The 15,609-nt window shown below is 46.6% G+C and overlaps 4 protein-coding genes across 4 annotated transcripts; 2 read left to right on the top strand and 2 right to left on the bottom strand.

The window, feature by feature from the left end:
• Positions 1-608: 608 nt before the first annotated feature.
• Positions 609-5,757, bottom strand: F5Y00DRAFT_255198 (UAA transporter family-domain-containing protein; the record flags this gene model as incomplete). The annotated part of the gene is made up of 11 exons (XM_048010270.1): positions 609-1,218; positions 1,273-1,622; position 1,686; positions 1,752-1,777; positions 1,859-2,093; positions 3,095-3,120; positions 3,913-4,505; positions 4,564-5,218; positions 5,275-5,372; positions 5,511-5,551; positions 5,714-5,757. 11 exons carry the CDS (start codon positions 5,755-5,757, stop codon positions 609-611), a joined length of 2,679 nt encoding a protein of 892 aa, XP_047861554.1.
• A 1,957-nt stretch (positions 5,758-7,714) lies between these two features.
• F5Y00DRAFT_246008 (uncharacterized protein) lies at positions 7,715-9,555 on the top strand. The gene has a single exon (XM_048009069.1). It carries the CDS (start codon positions 8,052-8,054, stop codon positions 9,030-9,032), a length of 981 nt encoding a protein of 326 aa, XP_047861553.1. The 5' UTR covers positions 7,715-8,051; the 3' UTR covers positions 9,033-9,555.
• Positions 9,556-10,198: 643 nt separating this feature from the next.
• On the top strand, positions 10,199-12,810 carry F5Y00DRAFT_255197 (Dynamin central region-domain-containing protein; the record flags this gene model as incomplete). Its single annotated transcript, XM_048010269.1, has 4 exons — positions 10,199-10,297; positions 10,385-10,768; positions 10,830-12,446; positions 12,502-12,810. The coding sequence occupies 4 exons, from the start codon at positions 10,199-10,201 to the stop codon at positions 12,808-12,810; spliced, it is 2,409 nt and encodes an 802-aa protein (XP_047861552.1).
• Positions 12,811-13,562: 752 nt separating this feature from the next.
• On the bottom strand, positions 13,563-15,431 carry F5Y00DRAFT_165811 (RNI-like protein). The gene is made up of 2 exons (XM_048004783.1): positions 14,996-15,431; positions 13,563-14,901 (listed from the first exon to the last, which is right to left on the bottom strand). The coding sequence occupies exons 1-2, from the start codon at positions 15,188-15,190 to the stop codon at positions 13,837-13,839; spliced, it is 1,260 nt and encodes a 419-aa protein (XP_047861551.1). The 5' UTR covers positions 15,191-15,431; the 3' UTR covers positions 13,563-13,836.
• Positions 15,432-15,609: the final 178 nt, after the last annotated feature.

Raw genomic sequence — 15,609 nt, 5'->3', positions numbered from 1 at the left:
GGCTTTACCAAGCTCACATGTTTAAGACTTGTGATAGGATGCCCTAGAATCCCACCTACGTAATGTACAGGCCGGTACGGATCGGTAAAGTGCACCCATGTCATTACAGATACATATATGGTATGTATAAATATATCTTTGTACCTTGCAGCTAAGTACCGGCCTACGTACTTACACGTATATACGTATATTTTATAATATTATCGCCAACATAAAAAGTCTAGTTATAAATGAGACGCGAGACAACGGTGGTATGTACGGGAATTAAACCAGTTAAACACTATACATATCTACATATATTATGTGTGTAATTATGCCGTCTCTAATACACCGAAGTCTCGGCCACGAGATACAAATAGCATCTATTTTCAGTTAGCCGCTTGACGAGAAAACATTTACCGTTCATGAGGTCGACTTAGCATTGCCTGCTCTTGCTTTCTTATCCAGAGTCGGCCAAATATTTAGCTTCACTCCATAGAGACCGTAATTCACTTCAAGAGCAGTGCATATTATAAGATAAATCCACTTAGGAGGCGCTACCACTACGTTGTATTAACAGGCCTGCGACGGAAGCTAGAGAGTATAAAATCCCAATGTATCCTGGCTGACTATCCTGCTTTCCCACTGCTCGCCTTCGTCTTTGAAGTTGGTTTCTTAGAATCTAAAGAGTATAAGCCGCCTGCAGAAAATACCACAATGGCACCTATTAGAGTTCCAGTGGCCAACCTATTCCCGAAAAGCCATATGCTAAGCAGTAAACTGACCAGCTTGCGAATGTTGAGCACAATGGTAACAGTCAATGCGGATGACGCGGCGGCTAGAAGATTGACGCCTCGGATACAGGCATACTGTGTTAAAACGTTGAGAGCAAGGTAGGCCACCTGACTGGGAATATAAATTCCTTCAATATGCTGTCGCACATTGGCTGAGACAGACGACAGGTTCACGTGCTCTGCTAGTAACGGGAGCGCAAGGGGTTTGCTATCAGCCAAACGCATAAACTGATTGACCAGAGATCGTGAGAATGGTAGGAATAGCGGCAACGAGAGCAGATGAGAGTAGAACAGATTCTCCTTCCAATGCGCTCCGTATATCCTATACGTTTCTTCCGTGTACAATCCCATAATAGCCGATAAAATTTGTGCGATTAAAAGGACCGCTAGACCAGTGCTAAATTTGGGAACATTTTCTTGGGAATTTGAAGTGGACGTTTCCTTGCTAATGGTTAGTTACAAGCACCGAAGGGTAGAAGAGAGGATTCTTGCCTTGGACTGGGCGTCTGACCACGCAGCCGTGACAACACCAACCGTAAGCAAGAGAACAGCCACAATCTGAATGCGAGAATATCTCTTTCCATATAAACTCCCGGCGATCATGGTTGTAATACTTCCTCCAGATCGTAAAATGATGTGAACCGGTACGGAAATATCGTAGCTGAAGGCGTGGTTATTCAATACATTGATGCTAAAGAACAGAATGATATTGATCAGCCAGCGACGGATCGGGACTCGGTTCGGTTTCACGAAGAAGGGTGGGCGCGTAATATCGAACTGCGAGATATATCCAGTGACAGCAACGAAGAGGAACTGCACAAAGGTCAAAAGCGTTCCTACGGACAAAAGCTATTAGTTTTGTTCCCGGTGAGTCATGTATTGTAGAATTTCCATACCACTCGCCGGTTCGACCCTAACGACGTTGACATTAGCTAGGAACGCAGCCGAAAACCCGGATTGTAGCCTGCAGGAGCTTACTTAATAATGGCCTCGAGAGCAAAGACCTGCGAAGTGCGGTACAATATTAGCTCTCCATCATGGGCGACAAAGAAAAAAAAAAGAAGTTAGGGCAGAATCGATCTCACGTTCGAACAACAGCCGCCAAAGATTAGGCTGAGCATTGCCCCGACGGCTAGCCATTGCGGAATAGTTTCGATAAAAATACGGCCGGCGAGACCCATGAGCTTAGAGAAAGTCGGGCGTTGGTCATCTATTCCGTATAGCTCAGCCTTCTCGAGAGAAGGCCCTGCGTTGATGACCTTGGGTGTCATAGTAGCGCCATTTCGCGAAGCGGCATGCGAATCACGCAAGGTTTGGCGTCTCCGAGGTGTCGACCGGCTCGTCATCGAGGTCGAAGGTTGAGGATACGGGAGGGAAAAGATAGAATAGGTAAGGATGGTTTATGTTTATGCCTCGATTTATTCCTGCAGGATGGGGCAATGTGTCAGTTGCTCCCGGCTATTTTAGATGGAAGATCACTAAAAGGTTGCTTAAGGTCAAGATCGTACCAAGAGCGGGAATAAGTCATCCGCTACTATGGCGATTCCTTGCATCTATTTGATTTTGATGGAAACGAGTAGACATGAGTTTGTGTTAATTTTGTTTAATTTGTCCGTCTTGTCCGTTCAACAATCCAAATGGTCCAAATGGTCCAATGGATGTGGCTTGGTTTTTATAAGCACTGGACCTAAGCAATTAAAGCAACTTGCACTTGACAGGTTTCACTGTCCGGCGTCCGCTGTACATTTAGGTAGTACGCAGCTGCGCAAATCGTCGCAATCTGACAGTAGGAAGCGACACCTGTGCATATCTAGGTACCCGTCCTGCCCGTAGTCCCATCTAACCTAATAAGCTTTTCAAACCCGGCGCCTTGTCCGAACTAGGCGTTTGTAAAGGCCCACTTATTCCCTACGTATATTTTAGGTTACGCTCTGCTTTAGGTGCGTACGGTAAGTACCGAGGTATCCATGTATTATATTGTATACATATCAATACCGACAACAAGCCTACTACAAATACCCAAACACAACCCGTATTCCTACCCATATCTTATCCCGTATACTCGTACAGAAACCGTGAGGTCCCCATTAGGATATTCTTTATATTACGTACCTAACAAGGAACGTGTGAGATAATCCAGATACTCATACCCGGATTTTCGGCTTCCCGCCCGCGGAGGGTTGCTTCCGCATTGCACCACCGCACTCCCACACGTCATCCATAGAAGTTACTTACACAGCGATGACTAACCTTAAAGTTGTTTTCTTCTTACAATTATCTAACCCAGAGACTTCATTATACATCTATGATATCTATAATACTCATCATGAATGCAGTTGCGGACTCGCTGTGTAGATCTATACCCACATGCCTTACTACTTTTATTTTGGCCAGACCCCAAATCAAGACTTATATCGGCCTAACAAACGTGACGGAAATTCAGAAAACTGCCCCTGATGGGTGCTAAAATAGTAAAAGCATTGCTGGGTTAGTTGTTTACTACGGATTCAGGGATATTATGTCCATACTAGAACAACACGTAAACTTGCTATTCAGATATTCGAGGTGTGGGCACACAATTATACATGCTTCAGATCTCATTTGTCTTGAGTCCCGTCTTATGGTCTTTAGTCTGCCTTGTAGAGTCTATGCCATGATATTGGGCCCCATGCCTGCCGACATGGATGCAACTGGCTCCTTATGGGATTCCGCTGCTGAATGGCCATGCTTCAGTCCTCCCAACATGTCTTTACTACATTTCCCAACCGCCTAGTATACTAGGCCTAGGGTAAAGTCAACCTCCCGTATGCACCTTTTGTGTCGTAAACCCAACGTGTTCTCATTTACAACGCATCCACTTCCGTTGGGTAAGCCAGCAGTCTCACAAATACTACGAATAGTCTTCTACGTCCAAAAGGACCGCGCAACTATCAAGGAGACAGACCACTGGCAATGGCGACGCACATCTCCACCGCACTTCGAATCGGGAGGTTCTTCCGCAGAGCAGGAACACCGGGCTGCGAAATATCCGGCCGCTACCGGAAAGCACCGTTGTGCCCTTAGAGGGCCGAAAAGACGAATAACTGTATCATATTAGCTACCACTGGTATAATTAGGACGTTTGGATATCATGACTCACATTGTTTGTCGCAGCGATGGCGATACTGTCCTCGAATGGATGCCAACTCATGTGCAGGATTTTCTTGTTAAAGTCAATCTGATCTGCGTCTGTCTCCTTCCGCATCCTCTGTCCCTGACCCGCTCCGGCCGCCGGACTACCCGCACGCGATCCGCCCTTCTTACCGCCGTTGGTCGCTGTGGGGCTCGTCGACGAGTTGATAGGCGTCGGGATACCTACTTTCTTCGCCTTGAAGGCCGACTTGTCTGCTTGCAACACGACCTCGATCTCCTTCTCGGGATCCGAAGGATAGATCATGAAGTTGTTATTATAGCTTCCCGTCATGACATTTTTGGCATCACCCGAGAAAACAACTTCAAACTTGTCGAATATACTATCGTTCTCGTACGTATCACATAGCCGTGGCCTAAGGTGCTCGTGAATAGGTATGGTCTTGATAGGTTGGCGTTCCATATTGACATCCCAGATCTTGACGGTGAGGTAGTCTCGAGATAAGATGTATCTGCCGTCGTATGAGAAGCGCACGTCTGAAATGGAGGATATGATCTCGGAAAAGAATGATCTTGACGACGGATCCTCTTCTTGTTCGAAAACTAAATAACGTCGTTAGCTGACGTCGCCTTTACAAACTGTATAGATAAGGGTTCATACGTTTTGCATGCTGATCGCAAAGGGCACTCTCCCGCATATCTGCTAGCTTGATGGTGCCCTTCGAGCTCGCGTACATAAACCAGTTACAGCTAATGGGGTGGAATTCGGCAGCAGTAATGACCTCAGTCAACTCCTCCATATTCGCAGGCTTGATGTCGACAATGTTGAAACTCTGGTCCTGAATATTCAAATTCCAGAGGTTGATCCGCAGATCGTCGCTGCTTATGAAGGTCTCCCCGTCGCTATTGACCGAAATGCTGTTAATGTGATAGGCGTGAGCATTCGCGTACGTACGCCGGGGAACCGCAGCGACGACAGTATCGTGATGCGTCAGTCGTGGTAGCTTCAGCTCTCCAGCGGTCTTGAAATGTGACTGAGGAAGAGCTCTAGGAGCTCCTCCTCCTACACCAGCGACATTGCCTGGCGTCAGATCGTGGGACAAGTTGTTCTCCGCTACTACTTTTAGTGATTTCTCGAAAACCTTCCATAGCTTGATCGTTTTGTCGTTGGTAGAGAGCAAATAGTGAGAAGCATTCTGACGGCGACACCACTTAATCTTGTTAATCTTCTCTTCTATCTCTAGAGATTTGAGGTAGTCGAATTCGGGCTCGTGTGACTGGAATTCGGTATGAAACTTGTATTCACAAGTTTTTTTCTAAAGACAAGATCAGACTGAATTTGCTTTTCGTGATGTCAAGGATGTTAACTGACCGTCTCGTTCCTCTCAAACAAAACAACTCGGCCGCCTTTGTCTCCTGTTGCTAAGTAATTACCGGTATGGTCGAATTCGACGGTTGATATAATATCGGCTAAGAATCTCATGTAAGCATAGGAACATCCAACCTACTTGGTTTATTGATGGGAGAGAGGTCGAGGGGCTGTGCGATCCGGGGCTCAGAGAAGCCCACGAAAGTTTTGGGTCAAAATAAGAGGCATGGAAAATATACCTTCTGTGATATCTTCAACATCTCCTTTGTCACCAAAGCACCTAGAAGCAAGCAACCGGAGTCAGTAATTATTATCAAGGAGATAGCTGATAGTTATAGAGGGTAGATGTATAAGAGCTAGTTTTCTGAGGGTAGAACGTGATAGTGGCGATAAAAAATACGAATCAAGGAAGAATCGTGAACGATCCTTTGTGCAAACTTACTGGGTGAACTTCCAGGTGGGAGAGTTTGAATCTCCTTCCACCATATTCGCGATGGGTTGGGTGTGAAGCTACCTAAGCTCCGACCCGTATTTCAGTTCAGAGGAGGTGTATGCGGTAGATGGGTGGACTAGCGTATCGCAGCCGCAACTAATGAGGGCTCGGCGATGGGCGATGGGCGATGGAGGGTTGATACGCGACTTGAGGTGAGGATAGACCGAGAAGCGTGTCGAGGTATCTTGCGGCTGCTGGAGACAGGTAAGGCTTGGTAGGCTGGTGGTAGGCTGGGATGTGGGAAAAGGTAGTCGGAGGGGCGGGTCTAGGGCGGCGGGGTGTTGTACGTATTGGCGGCCGTGGAGGGTTAGAAAGATGCAAAGGGCCTTTAAGCGGATGGTGCGCTCGCTCCCAATGACTCTGCGGTGGGCGAAATCAAGGAATAGTGCTAATATGAGACTTCAAGTCAATCAAGAAGTCATGCACAACAATTAAATGTGGTCGGAAGCACCCGCTGGCTGTCAGGAGGGGGGAAATGATGGGGAAAAAAGGATACACGAGCTGCTGCAAAATGACGGCAAAGCGTAGTCGTTGGTTTTTTTGGGTGATTGATGTGATGCGAGTAGTAATGGTAAGGTCCTAGCAGGTAAGTAGTACGTTATGGGTTATCAGTTATGGGTTATGGGTTATGCGCAAGGGTCTAGGTTAGCAGGTCTGGGTCAGATTTGGGGGAAGAAGTGGGAAGGGTGATTTGATTGACGGTCGTAGATGCGTAGATGCGTACCTAAGATGCGTGGTCGGCTTATGTCAGTCAGTGCGGGCTTGCCTGTTTTGGGTCTGCACTCAGTGCTGTATCGTGGTATCTTGGTACCTACCTACCTATGTGGGCAGCTACGAGATGATGCTTACCTTATGTACCTTCAGAAGTGCTTTATGTACCGAATTGCTATCTAACACGCGAGAGCATCTCTATTGTCTTGGGCAAAAAGAAATCCATAATCCACAATGAAACTATTGATTTTAACTTCCTACATGCATTATGTACTATATCTTACGTACTTTATTTTTTAGAGCATATATAAATATACCTATTCACTTATGTTATATGCGCCAAATATTATAGTAATTCTTTTCTACATAAGCTTACATGTATGTACAGGTTTAGCAGTCTTGTCTAACTCGCTATAAAATGTTCAAGTACAATACAATACCACACTCAAGGTTGCGGGCGTGGAGAAAGTGTGGAGCCCCAGGGCACGAATACCTAACCTAAATTACCCCCTTGCAGGTACCAAGCTGCTAGGAAAGCGCAAGAACTGTCTATGTACATGTGTATTTAACAAGGCAGAAGAGCCTCGAAAAGAACTCGAGGATAAAAAAGACGACTGCTCATTTATGTACTTAGACAGTTATCTATACATATATACGTACTGTCATTTTTGAAGTGGCCTGCATAACGATTTCAAGTTTATATACGAAGTATGACATAGATGACATTTAAAGCATGTATATGTTACAACTACCATTATATATAGTTATACCTAAGGTATATTAATAGTCGGCCTGAAAAAAGCTTAGAACTTTTTATCCGTAAGCATGTCAACTTCTGTAGGTATGATTGCGCCCATTGTTACGAAATAATCCGGCTTCTTTGTAACTAGATCGGGAAGCGTCGCACGTGGCACGATTCACCACAACTCTTAATGATCTATTTCTTTAGAATGTTACCTAAATACGTGGTCGGGCTTTAAATTAAAGCTTATATGAAATCTCGTATACTAACAGGAATATTCGTGTAATTACATGTATCAAGTGCTTCGTGTAAACTCTAAAATATAGGTAGGTACATGTATGTACTCTTATATATATATACGTATATATGAGTTCATGAGTTACCAGGTATCGTAATACCATTTGATTTGGAGGGGTCTTGTATGTACATAGGATTAGATAAACGAATCGACGTCTTTGTCGTCACATGCGAATGAAGGCGGCTAAAACTCGATTCAAGGTTGACATACCTTGTACCTAGGTAATTTTAAGCTACATCATTATATGCCGTTCTCTCTATCCCAAAGCCGAACCTTACCGGAGTCTTTACTTACACCTGTAGGTACATTGGTAGGTATGAATATATTTAATAACTACCTACCTACATATAGGTATAGCTCGCCGGTCTACAAACGTAATAAAACATTCATCACCAATTCATATCCTCTTTGGGTTCTCTTCCGAGTAGAGAGTCCATAAATTTCGACTCGATCATTCTTCTATTTATAGAGCTTATTGCGGTTGGATACAGTCATAATTATTGAGCTGCGCCAGTGAGAGAGTAGGCGTAACCACGATGGACAAAGATAATAGCGAGAGCGCAACTCCTCGGGACGCAAAAGGCAAAGGTATTGCAACGAAAATAGATGACTTGTCGTCCGAATCAACAGCGCAAGATGGGCATTCGGGATCTGTTGAAGTAACCTCAAAAACGACCTCATTCATATCAAGATTGAGCGCATCCGCGGGAAAGCTCACTAATGAGATGGTTTTACGACATCCTAGCGGCGCCTCTCTAGCAGACGCCTTGCCCTCGGATAAAGCTGAATCTTCCAGGCCCCAGAGAGGCGCCGGTGTGAATGAGGCGTCAATGTGCAGGGGTAACTTAGCCCAGGGGACGATTCCGGATACGTTTAAATCTTTACCGAGACAGGAGCAAGAAGTCCCAAGTGAATCCAGCTTCTCGTCCTTTCTAAACAGCACAAGCATATTAGGAGAAACGGAGCCTAGTGGCATCAAGACCGGGAGATCCGAGAAGATACACGAACCTGTACCTGGGGGGACACAGCAAACTAGACCAATAATCAACACAACCGATGGCATGGACGTTGTTGATTTTCTCGATTTAGGGTATGACGAAGTTGAGGAAATCGATACCACCTTGACGGACACCGAACAAGCAGCCCTACGTCATCGTCTTTTCGAGAATGGCGAGCCCGGGGAACATGCCCCAAGGGGACGGTGGGACGATGCTCTAAACTTCTTTCCCGGTCTTGGGCCAAATAGTAGCAGCATACAGGAATACGCCGACTTACTCGGCACATCAGATCTGGAAGAAGCTAAGAATATCTGGGTTGGCCAGTGGCAAGGGGTCCTCACCAGTTATACGGATGAAGTGTGGGGAGAGCTCAGGTCTCTCGTAAAGGTGGCTCGAGAGGAGCTTACTAACATTTCGGAGCCTCATGAAGAAGCCTCTCCTTCGAAGTTAAAGGCAGTGCGAAGGCTTCAGCAGCTTTTAAGTCATATCCGCGGGACACGGAGTACCGCAAGCTCATGAGCTCAAAACAGGGCATGTAAGATATTCCTTCGCTGTTCCTCGACCCGGAATTTAGGGGGAAACATATGTAAAATGTAAGGGGGCCACTGTATTATAATGATATTCGTGATATGTGACCTTCTCTAAAGAGAATTGCGTTATATAATATTGCATAGGTAGCAACTGTGTATGTTAAGAGATAATTATGATACCCGAGGTTATAACGTTATTAGCTAGTCCCATAACTATAATAATTTATCCTGCACTATTTCTACATTATTCCTAACCTACACCCTATGCAAAGCCTGTCTTAAGCATCGTGAAATGATTGGAATGCGGTCTGTCACTACAATTCTCCCGCGATAGACGGTTTTATATTTCTTTCTTTCCACCAGAACGTACGAGAAGAAAAGTACCTAATGTACATAGCCAAGGATAATGGAGTTGTAAGGATCTAAGTGGATGCCGAGTTGGCGATTGGGAGAAAATCTTCCTGTAGATGCCTTGTTGCATGCTTGGGTCAAGACTCAAGCTTGTCTGTGCCTTTTATATGCATGCGGAATGTACAATACCTCAAGAGCTATCTAGATAGGTACGTACTTCGATATTGCCTCTCTGACCTAATGGGACATGAAGTGATTGGGTAACAAAAGACACGAAGGTGGAGACTCCGAACATGGGTACTTTGAGGTACGCTACCTACCAGCTTCAGCGTATTAGTATTCAGTGTAGCACCATGTATTTCTCCTCCAAGTGCAGGACCCAAAGGTACATAATGTACTTTACATATGCGCATGAAATGTAATAAGAACCAGTTTGGTATGTGCATATGGAAACTTTTAGCAGTAGATATTTCCATATTTTTCAACGCCTCGTCGTTTTGCACCCACTGGGCTGCAACACATCAACTCTACATTTTTTCCCCTCATCGCCGGATTTGAGCCCTTTCTCTAGTTTACCCTAATCACTTCACCTGCGTCGTGCGGTCTCTTGTGTTTTATCGGTTGAGAGCCTGTCTTACCGGTGGCGCCCGCGATCCTCGTTGACGGCAGATAAACCGGTACCCAACACCGTTTTTTGTTGCCGGCGATAGCATCACGAGTTAAAGAGAAAAAGAAAAAAAAAAGATATCAACTATTCTCTAACTTTCCATTTTTAAGGCTGATAGAGAGCTCAAAGTTTTCAAAATGGCTGCTCTAGGAGATGATCTGTTGCGGATTGTGAACCAGCTTCAGGACCTAGTCTTTAATACAATTGGCACAGACTCCCTCGACTTACCTCAAATCGTATGTCCTGCGCCTCTAAGACTTCCTGCTTCTTTTTTTATTCGGGATTTATCCTCGCACGGCTGCTTACTCTCGTCTAAACCATAGGTTGTCGTCGGTTCGCAATCGGCGGGCAAGTCTTCAGTGCTTGAGAACATTGTTGGCCGCGATTTTTTGCCTCGAGGAAGCGGCATCGTGACCCGTCGTCCGTTAATTTTGCAATTAATCAACGTCGAAGAGGACCCGTCCGAACCAGATCTACAGGCCGCTTACAAGAGTCCCACTCAAGCACGCCGCTCCGAGTGGGCTGAGTTCCATCATACACCCGGTCGAAGGTTTACCGATTTTGCAGATGTCAAGCGCGAGATCGAGAATGAAACTTCTCGTGTTGCCGGCAATAATAAGGGCATCAACAGACAACCCATCAATCTAAAAATCTATTCCCCTCACGTTCTTAACTTAACCCTGGTTGATCTGCCAGGTCTGACCAAGGTATGCTCACCGCCTTAAAAAGAATAATTACTTATTTGGTGACTGACCCGACGAGCGATAGGTTCCCATCGGCGATCAACCAGCCGACATTGAGAAACAGACCCGAACCCTCATTTCTGAATACATTGCCAAGCCCAACAGTATCATTCTCGCCGTCTCTCCTGCAAACGTCGACATTGTTAATTCGGAAGCTTTAAAACTTGCCAGACATGTTGATCCTCTGGGCCGTCGGACGATCGGAGTTCTCACCAAGGTAGACTTGATGGATCACGGTACAAATGCATTAGATATCTTATCCGGTCGAGTCTACCCGTTAAAGCTGGGCTTTATCGGTGTGGTTAATCGATCACAGCAGGATATTCAGGGCAATCGACCGATGGAAGATGCTCTTAAGGCAGAGTCGGAATTTTTCCGACACCACCCTGCTTACCGAACTATCGCTGTGCGATGCGGGACTCAATATCTAGCCAAGACCCTTAATCAGACTCTTATGGCACACATTCGGGAGCGGCTACCAGACATCAAGGCACGTCTCAACACGCTGATGGGCCAGACCCAACAGGAACTTGCAAGCTATGGAGATATGCATTTTAGCGGAAAGGAGCATCGAGGGTCTATGATTCTTCAGCTTATGACTCGATTTGCTACTTCTTTCATCTCGTCCATCGACGGTACATCTACCGACATATCAACTAAAGAGCTGTCAGGAGGCGCGCGGATCTACTATATTTTCAATTCGGTGTTCGGCAGTGCATTGGAGACAATCGATCCCACTTCCAACCTTTCTGCTCTCGACATTAGGACCGCCATTCGCAACTCGACGGGTCCTCGCCCAAGCTTATTTGTACCGGAAATGGCCTTTGACTTACTCGTCAAACCCCAAATTAAGCTATTAGAGCTCCCTAGTCAACGATGCGTCGAGCTAGTATACGAAGAGCTGATTAAAATATGCCACACATGCGGTTCGACAGAACTCTCTCGGTATCCCAGACTTCAGGCTAAACTTATTGAGGTCGTATCAGATCTTCTGAGAGAGCGGCTAGGACCTTCATCGTCTTACGTCGAGTCTCTCATCTCTATTCAACGGGCTTACATCAATACAAACCATCCTAATTTCTTAGGGGCTGCTGCAGCCATGAGCCATGTGGTTACTAATAAGCAGGAACGCGAAAGGAAGAGGTTAATCCAGGAAGAAAGGGAACGGCGAGAGAAGAAGCGGCTTAAGGAATTGGGCACAAATGGTACCGAGACACCGAACGACGAGGAAGAACCTGATCATGATAGACATGACGCTTCTCACCCGCGAAAGCCAGCTGGAATAGGGTCGCGAAGCATGTCGCCTATCCTCCGCGAAAATGGAACTTCCAGCATCGCCGCCGCGATGAATGGCTCGCGCTCGGACTCACCTAACCGGTTCAACCAACAGGCAATTGGAACTGCTCGTGACTCATTCTTGACTTACTTCTTTGGAAAGGATGGCCAGCCAATCCAAGCTTCTGGAGCTGGGGCTCCTAATTCACTTCCGCGCCATGTCAGCCAGGGCGTGGAACCCACTTTCAGCCAAAGCATTCGACGAAGTGAAGATAAGTTAACCCATCGGCCGGCGTTATCCTCGTCGTTAGCCCGCGAGGAGGTTGAGAGCCCGAAAGCTGCCGGGTTTGGTTTTGGGCCGCAGTCGGTAAGTCAGATTCTGTAGCTTGGTTTGTTGTCCCAACTGACACGTTTACTTGCAGGGCGATGTGGAACCGGCTTTAAGCGATCGAGAGGCAATGGAGACGGAGCTAATCCGCGCACTTATTTCCTCGTATTTCAACATTGTCCGCGAATCCATTGCTGACCAAGTTCCCAAAGCCGTTATGCACCTACTCGTCAATCATTGCAAAGATGTGGTGCAGAACAGACTTGTCAGCGAACTCTACAAAGAAAGTCTCTTTGAGGAGCTCCTCTACGAAGACGACGGTGTCAAGAAGGAGCGCGAGAAATGCGAGAAGCTACTGCAGACCTACCGGGAAGCAGCCAAAATCATTGGGGAAGTGTTATAATAGGGCACCTTTTCCAACGGCCCACTACACTACCACCACCAACCAACCAACACAACACACCTTGTACTAGAAATCGGGACTATCTCCACCTGGCAGCAAAAAAAAAGGTTTAGGTTTTCATGTAGAAGAGAAGAATGCGATATCTGACTTTGCCCCATCATCTCATCTGTACATGTACAATTAGACGGAGGGGAAATGGCCAAGAATGCCAAGTTGGCCCGCCTTTGCCCGCGATTTTCACTCTCTCGAGAGGTTACTAGTTTTGCTAGTTGCTCGTTCGTTCGGCGTGTGTCGTCTGTTCTACTATGCACAGACTGGGACCGAGTCGGGAGGCGCTTTTGAGGGCACACATATTTTGTACATACAGCGCAGACCATGCTACTCTTCCGTTTTCTTCTAGTATATTCAGCAGCATTTATCGTATCTCGTATGGGGAGCTTCTTCTCCGGGTTGTACGGTGTATAGGTATGTATGTACATATGTATAATACATACCGATCCGTAGCATTGGAGGTGGATGGGGATGGAGGTGTAGGCTGACTCGGTGGGTGGTGTGCTGGAACGGGTCAAGGTGGATGGACGGATGGATAGGTGGACTGGTGGATAGGATACATATGCAGTGGTGGAGGTATGTAGGGCGGATGGGATGAATGGATGGGATGGGCAGGCCAAGCTATCTATACATGCCTATACATACAGCATACAGCATACGTGTTCCGCGTACCACATTTAGGCCAGTTCAGTCACAGATGCATCGATCGAATAACTAGTTGCTTTTGCAAACGGCCTATGCAAGATCAATATCACCTTCCCGCTTAGGCGTTAATCAAAACTAATGTCGATCTTTAGTTTCTACTGTAATGTAGTGGAATGTATGGAACTGTGTATGCAATTGTTTGGGGGGGTATCTTGAAGCCCTATTCTTCTCCGTTTCTGCGCGGTGCCTGCGTAGGGAATCGTAACTATCTATATGTACCTACCTAGCTAGGAGGTAGGTATGCGTTTTTTTATCTATCTATCTAGCTAGCTAGATCCCAGTCTCCGCCAGCTTCTTGGCTAAGGCGTCGACATCGTCGTCCTTGAGCTGTACCGTGGGTTGTTCTTGAGCCTCCTCTTCCTCCTTGATTAGCTTCTCGGCCTTCTCTTCCCTAGAGGGTTCCTCCTCTTCCTCTTCCTCTTCTTCCTCCTCCGAGTCTAGATCCTCGAGATCGCTTAGGCTGTCGACGCCCCAGGTGTCTTCATCGATGATGTCGCCGCCGTGCTTCTCTTTCCGCTCGTCGAGTAGCTCTTGTAGGGCTAGGATCGACTCGTCGTCCTCCGAGAATTTGTTGCCGTTTAGTTCGATCCGCTTTAGCGCTGGGAGACCAGTTTTGGCTGCCGATGCGAAGCCTTTGACGCCTAGTGCCGTGATGTCGTTGTATTGTAGGCGAAGCGTCTCGAGCTTCTGGTTTTGACCCTTGGAAAGGACGTCGGCGAGGAGGATACCACCCTTGGCGCCAAGTAGGGAGTCGCCGATTCCAAGCTCTTGTATGTCTGCCCAGAGAGGGACAACCTTTGCTAATGCTCTCGCGCCCTTGATGGTAAAGGTGTTGTCTTGTAGATCTAGAACCTTAATCCCGATAGCGTGATTCAGGCCTGAGGTGAGCAATTGCTCGATTCCTTCTTGCCTGATACCGTTCTGGACCATCTTGACTTCTTTAACCCGGTCATGAAGGCTGAAGGTCTTGGCCCAAGCAAGCATACTTCCATTTTCCAATCGGTTGCGACCGCATATGACGGTCTCAAGATAGGGAACGTCTTCTCCGGCCTTTCTGGCAGCCTCCTTCTTTGCATGTAGCTCCGAGAGCGCATCGGCGATGAGTATGCCGGCATGAGGCCCTAATCCGTTGTTGTTGAGGTATAGGTGCTGGAGCGGCACGTGGCTAGATAGGAAAGCAACCAAGGGCGCTTGGGTGTTAAGACCGAAAGCATTATCGTTCAGGTTGATGGTACGAAGATTGGGCAAGTTGAGAATAGAGGTGAGCAGAGAGGAGAGAGCCTCAGGGATCTCGTTTAGCAGGCGACCCGTAAATATGTCAGCCAGGTTTGCGACCTACATAAGTAGCAACGTTGTTAGTAAGGCTCTTTATTCTTTGTACCAGCATCCCCTCTGTAATATATCATATCCGATATCTTGTATGTCTTACCTTCAGCGACTTCTTGGTGGCCAAGACTTCTCCAAGAAGCTTGCAGGCTTCGACACCTAGAGTGTTTCCTAAGATGCGCACTTCCTCAACATCGTCCATAGCCCTTAGCGGACCGATATGCGCCTCGAGATCCTGAGCCGTATCCAGCTTTAGGCCTTTCCCTTCAAGGGAGAAGACTTTGTCGGACGCAGCCATCTTGAACTAGACGTTATAAGCGTAAAGAATAGCGACGAAATCTATAGTATTAACTTTGCTGTTTATTGTTGTTGATGACACTTTGGATCTAACGAAAAAGAATGCGAAGCGCCTAGAATGGTGGGGGAGGGGCAATTAGGTACAGTAACACGGTAACACTTTTAATTCATGTCGGCTGTCAAGGGCAACGGTTCGGATAATTACCGGGTGGCACCAGATGGTATGGTGTACATGTGGACCGGCAGTGAATTGATTTGCACATGCATTTGATTTACGGTTATCATTTACCGTTATGTTTGAACGCTGTTAGTAAGCTGTATCCACTATATGTATGTACATATTTATATATAGAGGTACCTAGGCACTTACAAAGTACCTACCTATTGTGGGGGCCTCCTAAGTTTAAACTTCCGTCTAAC

Source organism: Daldinia vernicosa (assembly GCF_022497035.1).
Source record: "Daldinia vernicosa strain CBS 139.73 unplaced genomic scaffold F5Y00scaffold_54, whole genome shotgun sequence".
In the NCBI taxonomy this organism is placed as follows: domain Eukaryota; kingdom Fungi; phylum Ascomycota; class Sordariomycetes; order Xylariales; family Hypoxylaceae; genus Daldinia; species Daldinia vernicosa.
This window is presented reverse-complemented; position numbering and strand designations above follow the sequence as displayed.